General features: G+C 40.9%; 1 protein-coding gene across 49 annotated transcripts in view; it reads left to right on the forward strand.

The window, feature by feature from the left end:
* The window catches only part of RIMS2 (regulating synaptic membrane exocytosis 2), a 618,543-nt gene that overhangs the window by 405,857 nt on the left and 198,516 nt on the right, over positions 1 to 14,170 (forward strand). For all 49 annotated transcript variants that reach the window (XM_077271021.1, XM_077271056.1, XM_077271022.1 and 46 more), the window contains 2 exons: positions 8,260 to 8,390; positions 11,761 to 11,932. In XM_077271021.1, coding sequence (XP_077127136.1) covers positions 8,260 to 8,390; positions 11,761 to 11,932 — 303 coding nt within the window. The remainder of the gene's footprint in view (positions 1 to 8,259; positions 8,391 to 11,760; positions 11,933 to 14,170) is intronic.

Here is a 14,170-nt window from a genome sequence, read left to right on the forward strand (position 1 = left end):
CACCATCTCTAAAGAAAACCTGAGATTCATTATCCGACGTGACCTTCTAACTCCAGGTCTTCCAGGGGAATGTGACACCCTTGTGACATGTACACTTGCTTTGGCACAACTAGTGTGTATTTAGTCCTGCCAGTAAAGTTTTTTCGAATTTGATAGATTGAAATATGAGCTAATGAAATATCTAGATAATAGATAGAAAATTAATAAATGATAGATAACTAGACAGAAAACTGAAATAAATAGATATACAATAGATAGATAGATAAATAAACTGGATAGATTAAATAGAGAGCTAATGATTGATAGCGACTGCTATGGAGAATTTACATCAGAACATCAGTCCGCTCTAAAACACATTGAGGGTCATAAACTATTAGTACATACCTAGCTGGAAAGCTTAAGCCACATATAGGAATGTCAAAGTCACTGCACTTTTTTAGTGCACACAATGTAATAAAATGTGTGTATCAAGTCATGTGTGTCTATAGCTCTTATGTAGATCTGTGTGTCTCCATGATCACAATGAAAACTTGTGTAGTCTATTCTTGCAGTTGTAGTCTCTTCCATCTGCTACCTAATACTTACCATCTTGTTTTCATTTGATTGGCTAACAAAAAGTAGAGGACAGATTGATGGTAATATAACTGCAAGATCAGACTACACATAGTTTGTTTGTAGTCTGTTACCTTGGAAACCCATAGATCTACATTGGAATTGTATTCACAAAATAATGGAAGATATTTAATTAAAACTGTTTGCAAAGTTCCTTGATTTTTTCCGTTTAGATGTGTTAGGACAAACAATAGTTGCAAAAGAGGGCTGTGAAAAGGGATATAATGGGAAATGGTGTATATGGTGTATTGATTACACTGATGTAAACATTTTAAAGGGAGTCTGTCAGCTTAAGTTGACAGTATAAACTAAGCCTTCTCGGATATATAGCCCTTATAAATAATTGCATCTTTAGTGTTCTAATCGCTGCCTCAGTTCTGCGGCAACTGAAGTGTAATCAAATATGCTAAATAGTGTGCTCGGTTGTTAGGCTTATCTGTGAGGTGGATCCCCCAAACCCAAGATCCGGGAGGGCACATAAGCCACCACGGGCAGTGGTGAAGCAGGCTGGAGAGGCACATGAAAAATGGGTAGCTGAGATATTGGAAGCTACTGACAGATAGAGGTACTGGAAGCCGCAGGCAGACAGGTAACTGAGCTCGTGGAATCTGCACACAGACAGATAAGACAGATAGCTGAGGTACTGGAAGCCGCAGGCAGATAGGTAACTGACATGCTGGAAGCCACATTTAGACTGGGTAGCTGAGGTACTGGAAGCCAAAGGTATACAATTATCTGATGTACTGGAAGCCAAATGTAGACAGATAGCTGAGGTACTTTAAGCTGCAGGCAGATAGGTAACTGAAGTACTGCAATCCACAGGCAAACAGGTAGCTGAGATACTGGAAGCTGCAGACGGACAGGTACCTGACATGCTGAAAGCCACATTTAGACTGGGTATCTGAGGTACTGGAAGCCAAAGGTATACAAGTATCTGATGTACTGGAAGCCAAATGCAGACAGATAGCTGAGGTACTGGAAGCTGCAGGCAGATAGATAACTGAAGTACTGCAATCCACAGGCAAAAAGGTAGCTGAGGTACTGGAAGCCACAGGCGACAGGTAACTGAGGTACTTGAAGCCTCAGGCAGACAGGTAACTGAGGTACTGAAAGCTGCAGACAGACAGGTAACTGAGGCACTGGAACCCGCAGGCTGCCAGGAGACATTCTGGTGACCACTAAAAGTCTTAATACCAATACACAGGTGTGTGTCCTGGTGAGCCTTATGTAGGCCCAGTCAGATTGGATCATGCCAGGCCATCTGCAAAGCACAAAAGAGTTTAGCGAACCAGGGTGAGGGAAGCAAAGCCCGGATCTGAGAAATGTGCATAACACCGATGCACCCTTGGTGTGGCCAAGAGGTTCGGTGCACCGATCCACCCACTGGTTTTGAATGTCCCTGTATCCCTCACTAGTGATTGACAGGACTGGTTTACCTGGAGAGAGCACTGTCTGCAGAGAAAGTTCAGGGCAGTGCTGTCAGTCATCAGTGAGGGAGGTGAGGCATGCAAAACAAATGGACGAAATAGGACACTGAGCCTTTTCGTCACCCCAAGGGTGCACTGAGCGGCCTAAATAGGATATCTGATGAAACGTCAGTTTATGCAGAAAAGAAACAGCTATTAGATAATAAAGATGTGTTATTTATTGGGGCTTCATGTCCTGTAAGACTATGTGCTTAGTGTCAGACCCCATTTATTAGGATTAATAGTCGGGGACATAGTATATTTACGAATGTTGAATATATCAAATTATTTGTTTTTTTTCTCAAGGGTTTCATCCCCACAATACTCATAAGGTCACTGCATCCTGCTTTGCCACTTTTTCATGACATTGTGTACATGATTGTTTTTATCCGTTACAAAACGACACCTTGCATGCCTTTATCAGACACCTTTCAGGCTTTACTTCTGAAACGCATGCAAACTGTCCACCATTTTAACATTCACATTAATTTTAATGGAGAAAATACGGAGAGTTATTAGAGGGATGCCCCATTCAGGACCCTGATTATTGAGCAAAGAGGACATGTCTTCATATTATACCTGTGATTGCGCTAAAAGGAATCCAAATGTTACTTTCCTGCCCATTGTACAGCTGATGGCTCCTGCTTCCAGTAGCGGGACTACCTGTGATGAACTTGCGATGAACCCAACAAAAGGATAGTCCAAAGTAGACACCCCCTTTAATATAAAATGCATATTATCCACATACAGTAACATCTCTTCCTCCTGTGATGGTGAAACAAAAAATTTTGGGAAAAAATTGGGCTAAGTTTTCCATGTTCTCTATAGGAGGGCGCAACTTGCTGATGTGGAAACCTTCCACCGCTGCTTTTCTCTAGTGGGGATCTGATAACCTAATTCCCATTTTTCAATGGACTGAAACCTTACAGGAGGTGTTAAGGGAGATATATTTTCTTTGTGAAATATTTTTGTAAAAGTCATGCAGATGAATAAATAGGTAAGTGTTTGATTTCCTCCTTCATTTGTAAAAAGTCCTGTACTTTTAGACAATTTGATCTAATTTAAAAGTTATTGTGATACATGAACAATCTGCGCATCACTTTATTTATAAATTATGTTGCCCTATCCTCAAAAAAAATAACAGAGAGTCAGTTTTTGTCTCTCAGCTTCTGCTCTCCTGTAATCAAACTGCACACAGACATAACAGAGAGGCAGTCTTTGTCTCTCAGCTCCTGTTCTCCTGTCCTCAAACTGCACACAGACATAACAGAGAGTCAGTCTTTGTCTCTCAGCTCCTGTTCTCCTGTCCTCAAACTGCACACAGACATAACAGAGAGTCAGTCTTTGTCTCTCGGCTCCTGCTCTCCTGTCTTCAAACTTCACACAGACATAACAGAGAGTAAGTCTTTGTCTCTCTGCTCCTGCTCTCCTGTCTACAAACTGCACACAGACATAACAGAGACGTGGGCCTTCAGTTCAGAACAGGCAAGCCATTGGATAAGGACAGTCAAAATACATACTGAGAAGTACATGAAAAGAATTTCCATCACATGGAGTGCTGGTAGAATACTGCTACTTATGAAAAAAAGAGTGGATGAAAAGTGGCAGAGCATGGAAATCTGGACAGTTGTTGGAAATATTAGACTGATATAGGCAAGACAATTCTTTTACACTCACACTTTTACACTGTAAGTTCAGTCCCCCTTTATAATGGTAAATTCCACTTTTAATTAACATGTTACATGTCAGTAACTTATACTTATCTTTAATTCCAGAGTTTTTCCTACTATGTTCAAATACAGAGCTAAATTATGAATTCTAGTACATTTTTTTTACAGAGAGTAAAGCATTATGGCATATAAATCCTTGGATTTGCTGCTTGGTCACATGTCTGACAACATAAAGATATACCGTTGTCTGTTTCTAAGGGCAACCGGGAGGATTTGTAAAGCAAATGAATATAACTAAAATTTATAACAAAAAAAAGCTAAATATTTGCAAAAAAAAATGTAAATTTTCTGTGGATTTAACCCTTGAATTGTGTAAAGGGAGAATTGTAGATAGACAGCTTTCTTTATGCAAGCAAACTAAATGAGACATAATTTAATAAGGTTTTATATACTCTACATTGATGGTCTGTGCTAGTAATAGGCCATCTATGCATAATTCAATTAATAGGATCTGATTCAATTCGCAGTAGCCACCAAACATGGTCCAGAGGTGTGTTCTGCTCCATTACATCCGGCCGCTGGAGCTGGTAACAGCTGATCGGTGGAGGTGGCGGGTGTTAGACGCCCACCGGTGGGATATCTGTGACCTATCCTAAGGATGATAAGTCATAGCTATCAATATAATGAACACCCCCTTTAACGTTGACTTACAAGCCAATATCATTTATTACAGGGGATAATTGCCAATTCCTGCACAGTCTGGAAAAATTAACTTTTCCATTGTCCTGGGACAAAAAATAAGTACCTCTGAATTTTTTTTTTTTAAGGCTCGAAGAGCTTTTCTAGATTATTATGATTGTAAATAGAATTTTAAAGTGCAAATGCCTCAAACGTCTTTATATCAGTATTTTCATCCATGGACATGTATCATCTTTAATATAGTTTTTCATTGTATTTATTGAAAACACGTTAACTGGATGATTGTTAAATAAATTGTCCAGAACAAAAAGGAAAGAAACAATTGTAATTGCTACTCTCAAAACTGTTAAATATTCTATTTCCAAAAATATCTTAGGATTCTATAAAATATAATTAACAAGATATCTGGCTTCTTCCCACTCAGTATTATCTAATTGTACAGATACAAGCCTTAATTAGTATCTAATGCTCAGCGCTGCCCTAGATATGAAGGTCTTGCTTATTTAGAGCATTCCCATTCTCTACATTGTAATTAGAGAGAGCCTTCTGGTTTCAGGATGAAAATGGAATATGTTGTACAGTACTGGTAAAATCACTTAGAAACAAAGCCGCCGAGTAATTTGTCTGTTATCACGCCGCTCCCCTGTATGCGGAGGAGAATGTTATTAAAATGACCCTGAAAAGTTTCCTAAAACGTCAGGACGTTGGCGAAGCTAGGCTTGGACTCTAGAAACATGTGACATGGGTACCCAACAAGCCACTCTTCCTTGGCCATGGTGTTTAGATGCAAGGCAGCTAATTGAAACGTTGCCCTAGGATAAAGTAATCTTAGCTACAACCTTGGGTCAAAGAATGAAATGGCCTCATAAGACTGTTCTGACGCCTAATATTGGTGGATGCGCGTAGGCTGCTCCCTCCATTCACAGCAACCACCTGACTGGGGGCAGTGGAAGGAGACCCCCTGTGTGTGTGCCATAAATATTCAAGAAGGGAATACCCCATTAATGGCCTTTATATGTCCCTGAATTATTATTATACAACTATAACTTGTTTCCATGTGTGCACCATAAAAGAGAATAAGGAGTGCCACCATGAAGTGCGAAGCCTCAGTAACCCATCGTGCCTCCATAGATCCTTCTGCACACCGTTCTGCTGTGTGCATGATGCCAAAATACATACTGGACAACTTTCTAGGAGGATATTGATCATGGCACACAAAGCATACCACCGAAATTTCCATATCCATGCCATGCCTCCATTTAGACCATACTTCTTTGACATCCTGAATGTGTGTGTAGATGCCAGGGTTCCACCATAAGGCTTGGGTCACACGACCATGTGTTCTCTCATCCGAGAAAATCGACCTGATTAAGGTAATCCCACTCTGATCAAACTCTGACCATTTTCTTGGATGTGGGGAATAAAGAAAATTCTCCATCTACTCCATTCTGTCAGTCCATCAAAATCGGATCGCACTTGGATTCATAGACATGAATAGTCAAGTGCGATCCAATATGGGATGCAACTCGCGCACGCCTCGACAAGTAGGACTCTTCCAGTTTTTACGGTCGTGTGCACGAGCTCTTGTACTGCTGCTTTTCAGGAGGTTTCAAGAGGCTTTGGCAGCACTAGGGAGACTTGAGAACCTGTTCAGAAAGTCATCCATTTCGCCAAGAAAGATGAAGATCACACTTCTGACATCTGAATGCAAATCGCCAGAACAAACTAAAAGGGGAACTATGATTGCAGCTCTGGAGTATAATACAGAATAAAACCCCTCGATCAGTAGAAGATAAGTGATGTGATATGTTTACAAAGTTACATTGTTTTTTTATTAATATAGATGCACGATATGTGGAAACTATAAAATGACACCATGCACTCGGGTTGTTAGCACCTTGTGTGGTTTACTCACACTTTACAAACATGTTATTATTTCTGTATAATTACTGTATATAAATCATTTTTTACAACAAAAACCTATGGTAAAATTCAACAATCTATTTCCTGCCAATTCATGGATATGACAATGGTGGAAGAGGGTTTGGCAAGAAGCAGTGACTTGTCCTGTGTAAACGTAATGGCAATCCTCATCCAATGACGAGTAAATTGCACGTTCTTCGGGTGATTAGATGGTTCATCCCAGGTTTAAAATCTTCATTCTTGGTTGAGCATTGTCCAGATGACGTGCTGCCGATAACCATGATACTTTTTGCCCACAGGGCCATCATATCAATGTCACTATGATCGTTCCGTGTGCATAGAATTTTGGTCGGCCATTAAATGTCTGCCAGTCGGCTTGTTTGTGGGCAATCAGCTAACGGTCGCTATTGGTTTGTCTAAATGCGCTATAAAGGAATGGAGACCATTGGAGGATTGTAATGGAAAGTGTTGGGTCTCTACATCATAAAGTACTATTTTGTGGAAAGCAGTGATCTGGTCAGAAAGATTATCATTTTTAGTACAGATAAGTGCAATATCCTAATTCACAGAAGGAAACCGAGGTTGGAGACCTCGTTGAAAGTTCTCAGTCTCGGTGTCACTACCTCTACCACCTAATCGCTAATGACCTGCCCATATTTTACTGCCTTTTTCTGTTTCACCCTGAACCCAGTTGCGAATGCGTCTGACCAACACCACTATAGAAATCCAGAGAGGGAGGACCACGTGAGACTTGTAGTAAGGACCAGAGAGGGAGGCCCACGCTGAGACTTGTAGTAAGGACCAGAGAGGGAGGCCCACGCTGAGACATGTAGTAAGGACCAGAGAGGGATGTCCACGCTTAGACTTGTAGTAAGGACCAGAGAGGGAGGCCCACGCTGAGACTTGTAGTAAGGACCAGAGAGGGAGGCCCATGCTGAGACTTGTAGTAAGGACCAGAGAGGCAGGCCCATGCTGAGACTTGTAGTAAGGACCAGAGAGGGAGGTCCACGCTTAGACTTGTAGTAAGGACCAGAGAGGGAGGTCCACGCTGAGACTTGTAGTAAGGACCAGAGAGGGAGGCCCACGCTGAGACTTGTAGTAAGGACCAGAGAGGGAGGCCCACGCTGAGACATGTAGTAAGGACCAGAGAGGGAGGCCCACTCTGAGACTTGTAGTAAGGACCAGAGAGGGAGGCCCACGCTGAGACTTGTAGTAAGGACCAGAGAGGGAGGTCAACGCTGAGACTTGTAGTAAGGACCAGAGAGGGAGGCCCACGCTGAGACATGTAGTAAGGACCAGAGAGGGAGGCCCACGCTGAGACTTGTAGTAAGGACCAGAGAGGGAGGTCCACGCTGAGACTTGTAGTAAGGACCAGAGAGGGAGGCCCACGCTGAGACATGTAGTAAGGACCAGAGAGGGAGGCCCACGCTGAGACTTGTAGTAAGGACCAGAGAGGGAGGTCCACGCTGACATTTGTAGTAAGGACCAGAGAGGGAGGCCCACGCTGGGACTTGTAGTAAGGACCAGAGAGGGAGGCCCACACTGAGACTTGTAGTAAGGACCAGAGAGGGAGGCCCACGCTGAGACTTGTAGTAAGGACCAGAGAGGGAGGTCCGCACTGAGACTTGTAGTAAGGACCAGAGAGGGAGGCCAATACTAAGACTTGTAGTAAGGACCACATGTCACCAGATTAGTATTATTGGGTTTTGTGAAGAAGACTATTGCTAAGCATTTCCATATAAAGTTACCCTGATATTTCTGCCCTTTGATCGGCCTACATTTGTCATTGTATCTTCATTCAGCATGAAGCATCTTATATCTTTTTGGGTGTATGTAGCATAAGAGCCACTCTTTCTCTTGAAATGACACTTGTCGTTTCTCTTCTGCAGATAAAACTCTGGTATGACAAAGTTGGTCATCAATTGATTGTCACTATATTAGGAGCTAAGGACCTGCCATCAAGGGAAGATGGGAGACCGAGAAACCCTTATGTTAAAATTTATTTTCTTCCGGATCGAAGGTATGTAAAAAAACTAATGGTGTTGAATACTATTTGATGGATGGGACTTGTTTTTTCTTGACTTAGCACTACCCTTGTCCATGCCAACATTTGGTATCAGCCCTATTCAGGGAGTGATATGGGTCAAGGTACTCTTTATAATGAACCCTTTTGGGGCATGTTGAAGAAACTGCCGTCAGTGCTGAATGTTGTACTTTAAAGGGATATTCTGAGAATTGAAACTTATCCACTATCCTTGGGATAGAAGATATTTCCTGCAACCTGGGGGTCCGACTGCTGCAACCCTCATCTATCCTGAGAATGGGGCTCTGGATCTTTCCAAAGCACCATCTTGAATTGAGCATATGTGTGAATGCTTGACCTCCCCTCCATTCATTGTCTACGAGACTGCCGTCGAAAGCCAAAAGTAGACATCAGCTCACCATTCAGTCCAGAGTAGAGTTGTGGGCTGTTTAGTAGACAGTGTACAAAATCCCATGCCAGCTCCCAGGTGAAGGCAGTACATCACAAAAGTGTTGAGTAGATTCTTTATGGGGTAAACATTTCAAATATCATTTAATGAGAGTGATAGATGAGTGAAGGAGTGGATCTTTGTCCAGATTAGAATAGCCATTCTTTTCATCTGGAGGACCTGGCCTACATGGACACAGTGTAATACCGTATTTCTCCTGCGATGGTGCTGCAGGAGAGGTGAACACATGCTGATCAGTTGTACCAAAGATTGCAGATGACCATCGTGCTCCCAGCAGCAGAATACAGCTTCGCTTATCATTGGGGAAGGGCGATAATGGCTTACCAAAAGCTCACAACCCCTTTACTTTATCTGCAAAGGAACATCAATAAATAATTAGGGGAATCTTTGGCTATGGAAAATGTATTTGATCTTCTACAATGTCTGGATAGCGGAAGAGGCACAAATTCCAGGAAAGTAATGGTTGTCTCTGAACTGACTTTTATCCCCTCCTGCTGTAAGTCTGTTTGATAATGAACCGTCTGGGAGTCCATTGGACGATTTCTCTGATCTTAGGATTGTGGGTGATGATGCACGGGAAAATGAAAGTGTGTTCAGATATAAGAATTACATCCTGGGAATCTGTGTTCTCTTCAGTTATCCATGCCTTATAATATTTTAAAGCATTCCTCCCAGCAAACTTTTATTGCCGTCTTCCCCCGTTTCCAGCGCTGCTCCGTTCCTCTACCATTCCAAGTTGCTGGATCACATTGTGCTGGAAATGACTTTCATCCAGTAACGATAGGACATGGCTCCATAGACTTAGGCTATGTTCACACGTTGTGTTTTAGCTGAGTTTTATCCACAGACAAAACCTGCTCTCTTGGCAGCAAAAAAGCTGTTTACAAAAAGCAAGTTTTGCTGAGTTTTTGCTGCATTTTTGCTTCACTTTTGTTGTCTCTTGTGCAGGTTGAGTGGCCCCCAAAAAGCCTGGTTTAACTTCTTTAGGTATTTCAGCAAAAACTGATACCTGCATTTTTGCACTTACCCATTGTTTCCTAAGGGTGAAAAAAAACGCTGCAAATGTGCTGAAAGAAGTGACATGCAAAAGTGCAGCAGTTTTCCAAATCCGTCAGGAAATTAAAACTAATCTTTTTGCATGAGATTTCTGAAATCTCATAGACTTTGCTGGTACTGTAAAACGCAGCTTAAAGTTAGCATAAAAAATACGCAGCAAAAAAATGAAAAATGCTGCAAAAACGCAATGTGTGAACATAGCCTTTACATTGTAAAAGCGACCTTCGGCTCACACATAGACCACAGTGTGACCCGACAAGTCAGAATAACCGCCACGTTACCCAGAAGAGGACCAGAGCGGTGCTAGAAACGGGGAAAGCCGCCGATCTGTGAGTATAGTACCGCACTTACACTGCACTTTATATGCATTCACATGGGTTTAGGCAATAAAACATTCGATGGGAGTGATTCTTCAATGGTATTCTTCACAGTGGACCCAAACAGTAGGACAGCCACATTGATGACCTGGATTATTTGCCCAAACCATCTACATATGATCACTTTCTTTTAGACTCGAAGCTGCATAATATGTTTTCGATTGATTCAAACCGACATAAATTTTGCCTTAGCCAATAGAAATCTCTCATTGTTATTATTAATCCCAGGCTTTGTGATTGGCTACAGTGCCGTTTTCCAGCCTATGAGTAGTCCCCACTCCCGTACCACCCAACGTCTAGTGTTTATTGCTTCTTTCGGATAGAATTTCATTAGTCCCTTGTTAATGAAGGGGATATTCTCAAATGCCAGCTAACTTTTAATTAGCTTTCATATCTCCTATTGAAGGTCATTAAGGTATTTTAATTGCAGATAAGAAATATAAATTTGCCCTCCTCTCATTAGAGGATTCTCGTGTAGCCTGTGCCAAGTGCCGAGATGCCTATCTCCTAATAAGTAAAATATGTCGATACTTGTAATGAAATCCCGCTATTACTAGGATTATGTGTGCAAGAAAAGGGTCAGCTCACAGGATCTAAAACATAAACTACAGGGCGATCAAAGGTTTCGTTCATTATTAATTCTGTACCCTGGGCTTAAAGGGGTTCTCCTGTATAGCTTAAAGGGGTTTTCTACTTAAAAAAGTGGTCCTCAAATACTAAACTCTTCTAAAATTACAGATAGTATCTCTGAGCCCAGTGCCGGCTCTCAGCCGCTGCTTCTATCTCAGTGTTTTGGCTGCACTGAGATATAGCTCCCATCACCACTGCAGCCAATCACTTGGTGGTTCGGCCATACAACACCGGCTCTCCACCACTGCTTCTGTCTGTGTTTTAGCTGCAGCGGTGACATCACATCGACAGTGCACATCACCGCTGCAGTCAATCACTTGACATGTTGTGTCAGATCCCCCAACTAGATCTTGCACCAACGTCCAAACCCTAGCCACTTGTTTTCACTGTTACGGGTACAGGTGATGATGAGATATATCTGTATAAGAGGTAAGTTAGACCTTTGTAACACCTTCTAACGCTGTGGCAAAATTACTCATGGATAAGTCAGTCCATCAATGGAAGTATACCAGCTGTGGCACGATAAAGTAATATAGATCAGGGCTGCTAGACCTCCATTTTTTATTTAAACTCTTGATACTTTTTTTGCTCTTGGAGATAAGCTGCCACCAGTGGTGTCTGACGGCGGCTCACTCTCCCCATGCAGAACACGTTCTTCCCTGTCAAGCCTAGTCTGCATGTGTACGGGGGACTAAGGGGTAGTATTGGGCCAACAGCTGTCTCATGTGTGGACACCTTCCGTAAATTTATAGTATTTTCTTTGATTACTGAACTTCTGTACTTATAAATGTAGGACAGTACATTTATGACCGCTTGGTATTATTTTTTTTTAAAGTGACAAGAACAAAAGGAGAACAAAGACCGTGAAGAAAACATTAGAACCCAAATGGAACCAAACGTTCATTTACTCTCCTGTTCCCCGACGAGAGTTTAGGGAAAGAATGTTGGAAATCACACTTTGGGATCAAGCCAGAGTTCGAGAGGAAGAAAGTGAATTTTTAGGAGAGGTAATGAGACAAGCTTCTTGATAGTTTTCTTATAGTAGAAAATATAAAATACTTGTGATATGTTAGTTGACATTGAATAATCTGGATGATTTTCTGGACTTTTTCTACAGTCTTCATGCCCATAGGTACCCTCTTGGGTTTCCCTCTTTTTCACTTGTATAGCTCAGTGATCTCTGGGTATACACAGTATATCTCACAACTAAGGTAAACAGAAAAACGTCAAATGTTCCATCCATCACTTTTATATTGAAATCAATGGGGTGATGCATGGAAATAATGGATGTCGTCACTGACGTCTGGTTATTCGATCCACCGCATCTGTTGTCCAATAGAGTTTGATGTGAAAAAAAAAACCTTGAATGGGATGATAGATTGGATGACAGACATCATTTACAATAAACAGGAAAATATTACATGCAACATATTCCTGTCCATCATATCTGTCACCATGTCAAGTTATGAATAATTTGAAGACATTTTCCAAAGGAAATAGAATTGCCTTGAAATCAATGGGAACTGTTCCGACTTCCATTTCTCAACACATCTTAACATCAAAGATGGTGGAAATGGAAGTGGACAGAGACAACGGAGAAGAAAAGAACACTAGTTCCAGCCTAACAAGTAAAATGAATGTATGAGGAATTGTCAGCAGCCATGAATCTGCTGCATTGTATATAACCACTCACCCATGGCAGAACTCCTAAAGTTTAAAATGTGTGCCTGTGCTGAACGTGCCGAAGCTTCACATTAATTAGAGCTGTTATTTGTGATATTTTTATGCACTCTTATTTGGATTTAATTACATGTTTTTAAGTTTTCGAGCAAAGAGCCAATAACCTAAATAACATCACCTGACAAAGAGTAAGGTTGTGCGAAACATTGCACAAAAGAGCTGAGCTCAACTAAACCCATAATTGTAATCCTTGAAAAGGGTTATTTGATGTATGCACTGAAGAGTTTTGGAACAAACTAAAGGTTCTTATAAACTATCCCCCCTCCCGACTCCATCAATCAGTGGTGCAGCACCTACTTATTACACATTACTCATACGTTCTGTATGGATCTGACAGAAAGAAAACGATGGCAAACTTCATTACAGACTCTATGAATGAAGCATTCTTTTTAGAGAAGAATCTCTCACTCATATATTTTTTTTTTAAATAAACAATATATTTTCATATTCTTTGTACAACAATATGCCTTGTGGTTTCCTGCCCATAGGTTTGTTCTGGGGGAAAGGGAAAGTCATCAGGATTTCATCCCAAAACTATTTATATGTAGATCTTTCAAAGTCCAGCAATTCCTTTACATGACCAGTCCATGCCTCCACTTTTAAATTGATAAGCAAATGAAGTGGAAGAACTATTTGTAGATCTGAAGCCTCTGTCACCCCAGCTCTATTCCAGGAGGCGGCTCTGATCAGGAATAGAGCTGGAGTGACAGAGGCTTCAGCCTCATTTACAAATCAATTCAAAACTGTTTACAGTGAGCATAATAAGTATTTCATACTTATTTAAGTGTAACTACTATAACAATTACAGAGCTCTCCTTATTTGTGTACGGGAAAACTTGCAAAATCGGCAATGTATTAAATACTTATTTTCCCCACTGTACATCATATACTTGATTGCAGGTCTACTAATGTGTATAAATAAAGGATATTGACACCTACAGCAATAATTTTCTTTAACTAGTTACATTTTTTTTTATAAACATCCCTTTTCAAGTAGTGTTTTATTAAAAATCTCAGACTGTTTGGCTTCTACAGCCTCTTTGTATCATTGTACATAGCAGACTGCAAACCAGTTAGTCAGTGAGCTCATCCTGATGGCAGAATTTGTAATCCTTATCTCTCTTCTCCTGGACTCTTCTACCGCCATTTATGACCGGTTGTTAACTCATTCTTCAGTTTGCTATGTACCGTGATACATAGAAGATATAGAAACCAAACAATCCCACATTTTTATTAAAACCATATTGCAAAAACTATTTTTATGTAAAAAAATATATATATTTGCAGTAAATAAAAAATTAATTCTTGGAAAGTTCATTGACAATTTTTGGTTTCCCAAGTCCTATTCTTCAGAAAAACCAAAACTTAAGGACTTGAGTGCAAGAAAACTTTCAGTCTTGTTTATTTTTATAGTTTTGAAGCCTATAATTATGACAAAGTACATGCCTAAGTATTGTGCATGACAAAACTTGGAGCATGGCCTAGAGACACAACCTCTCATTGTT

The sequence above is a fragment of the Ranitomeya variabilis genome, chromosome 6, assembly GCF_051348905.1.
Source record: "Ranitomeya variabilis isolate aRanVar5 chromosome 6, aRanVar5.hap1, whole genome shotgun sequence".
Lineage (NCBI taxonomy): Eukaryota > Metazoa > Chordata > Amphibia > Anura > Dendrobatidae > Ranitomeya > Ranitomeya variabilis.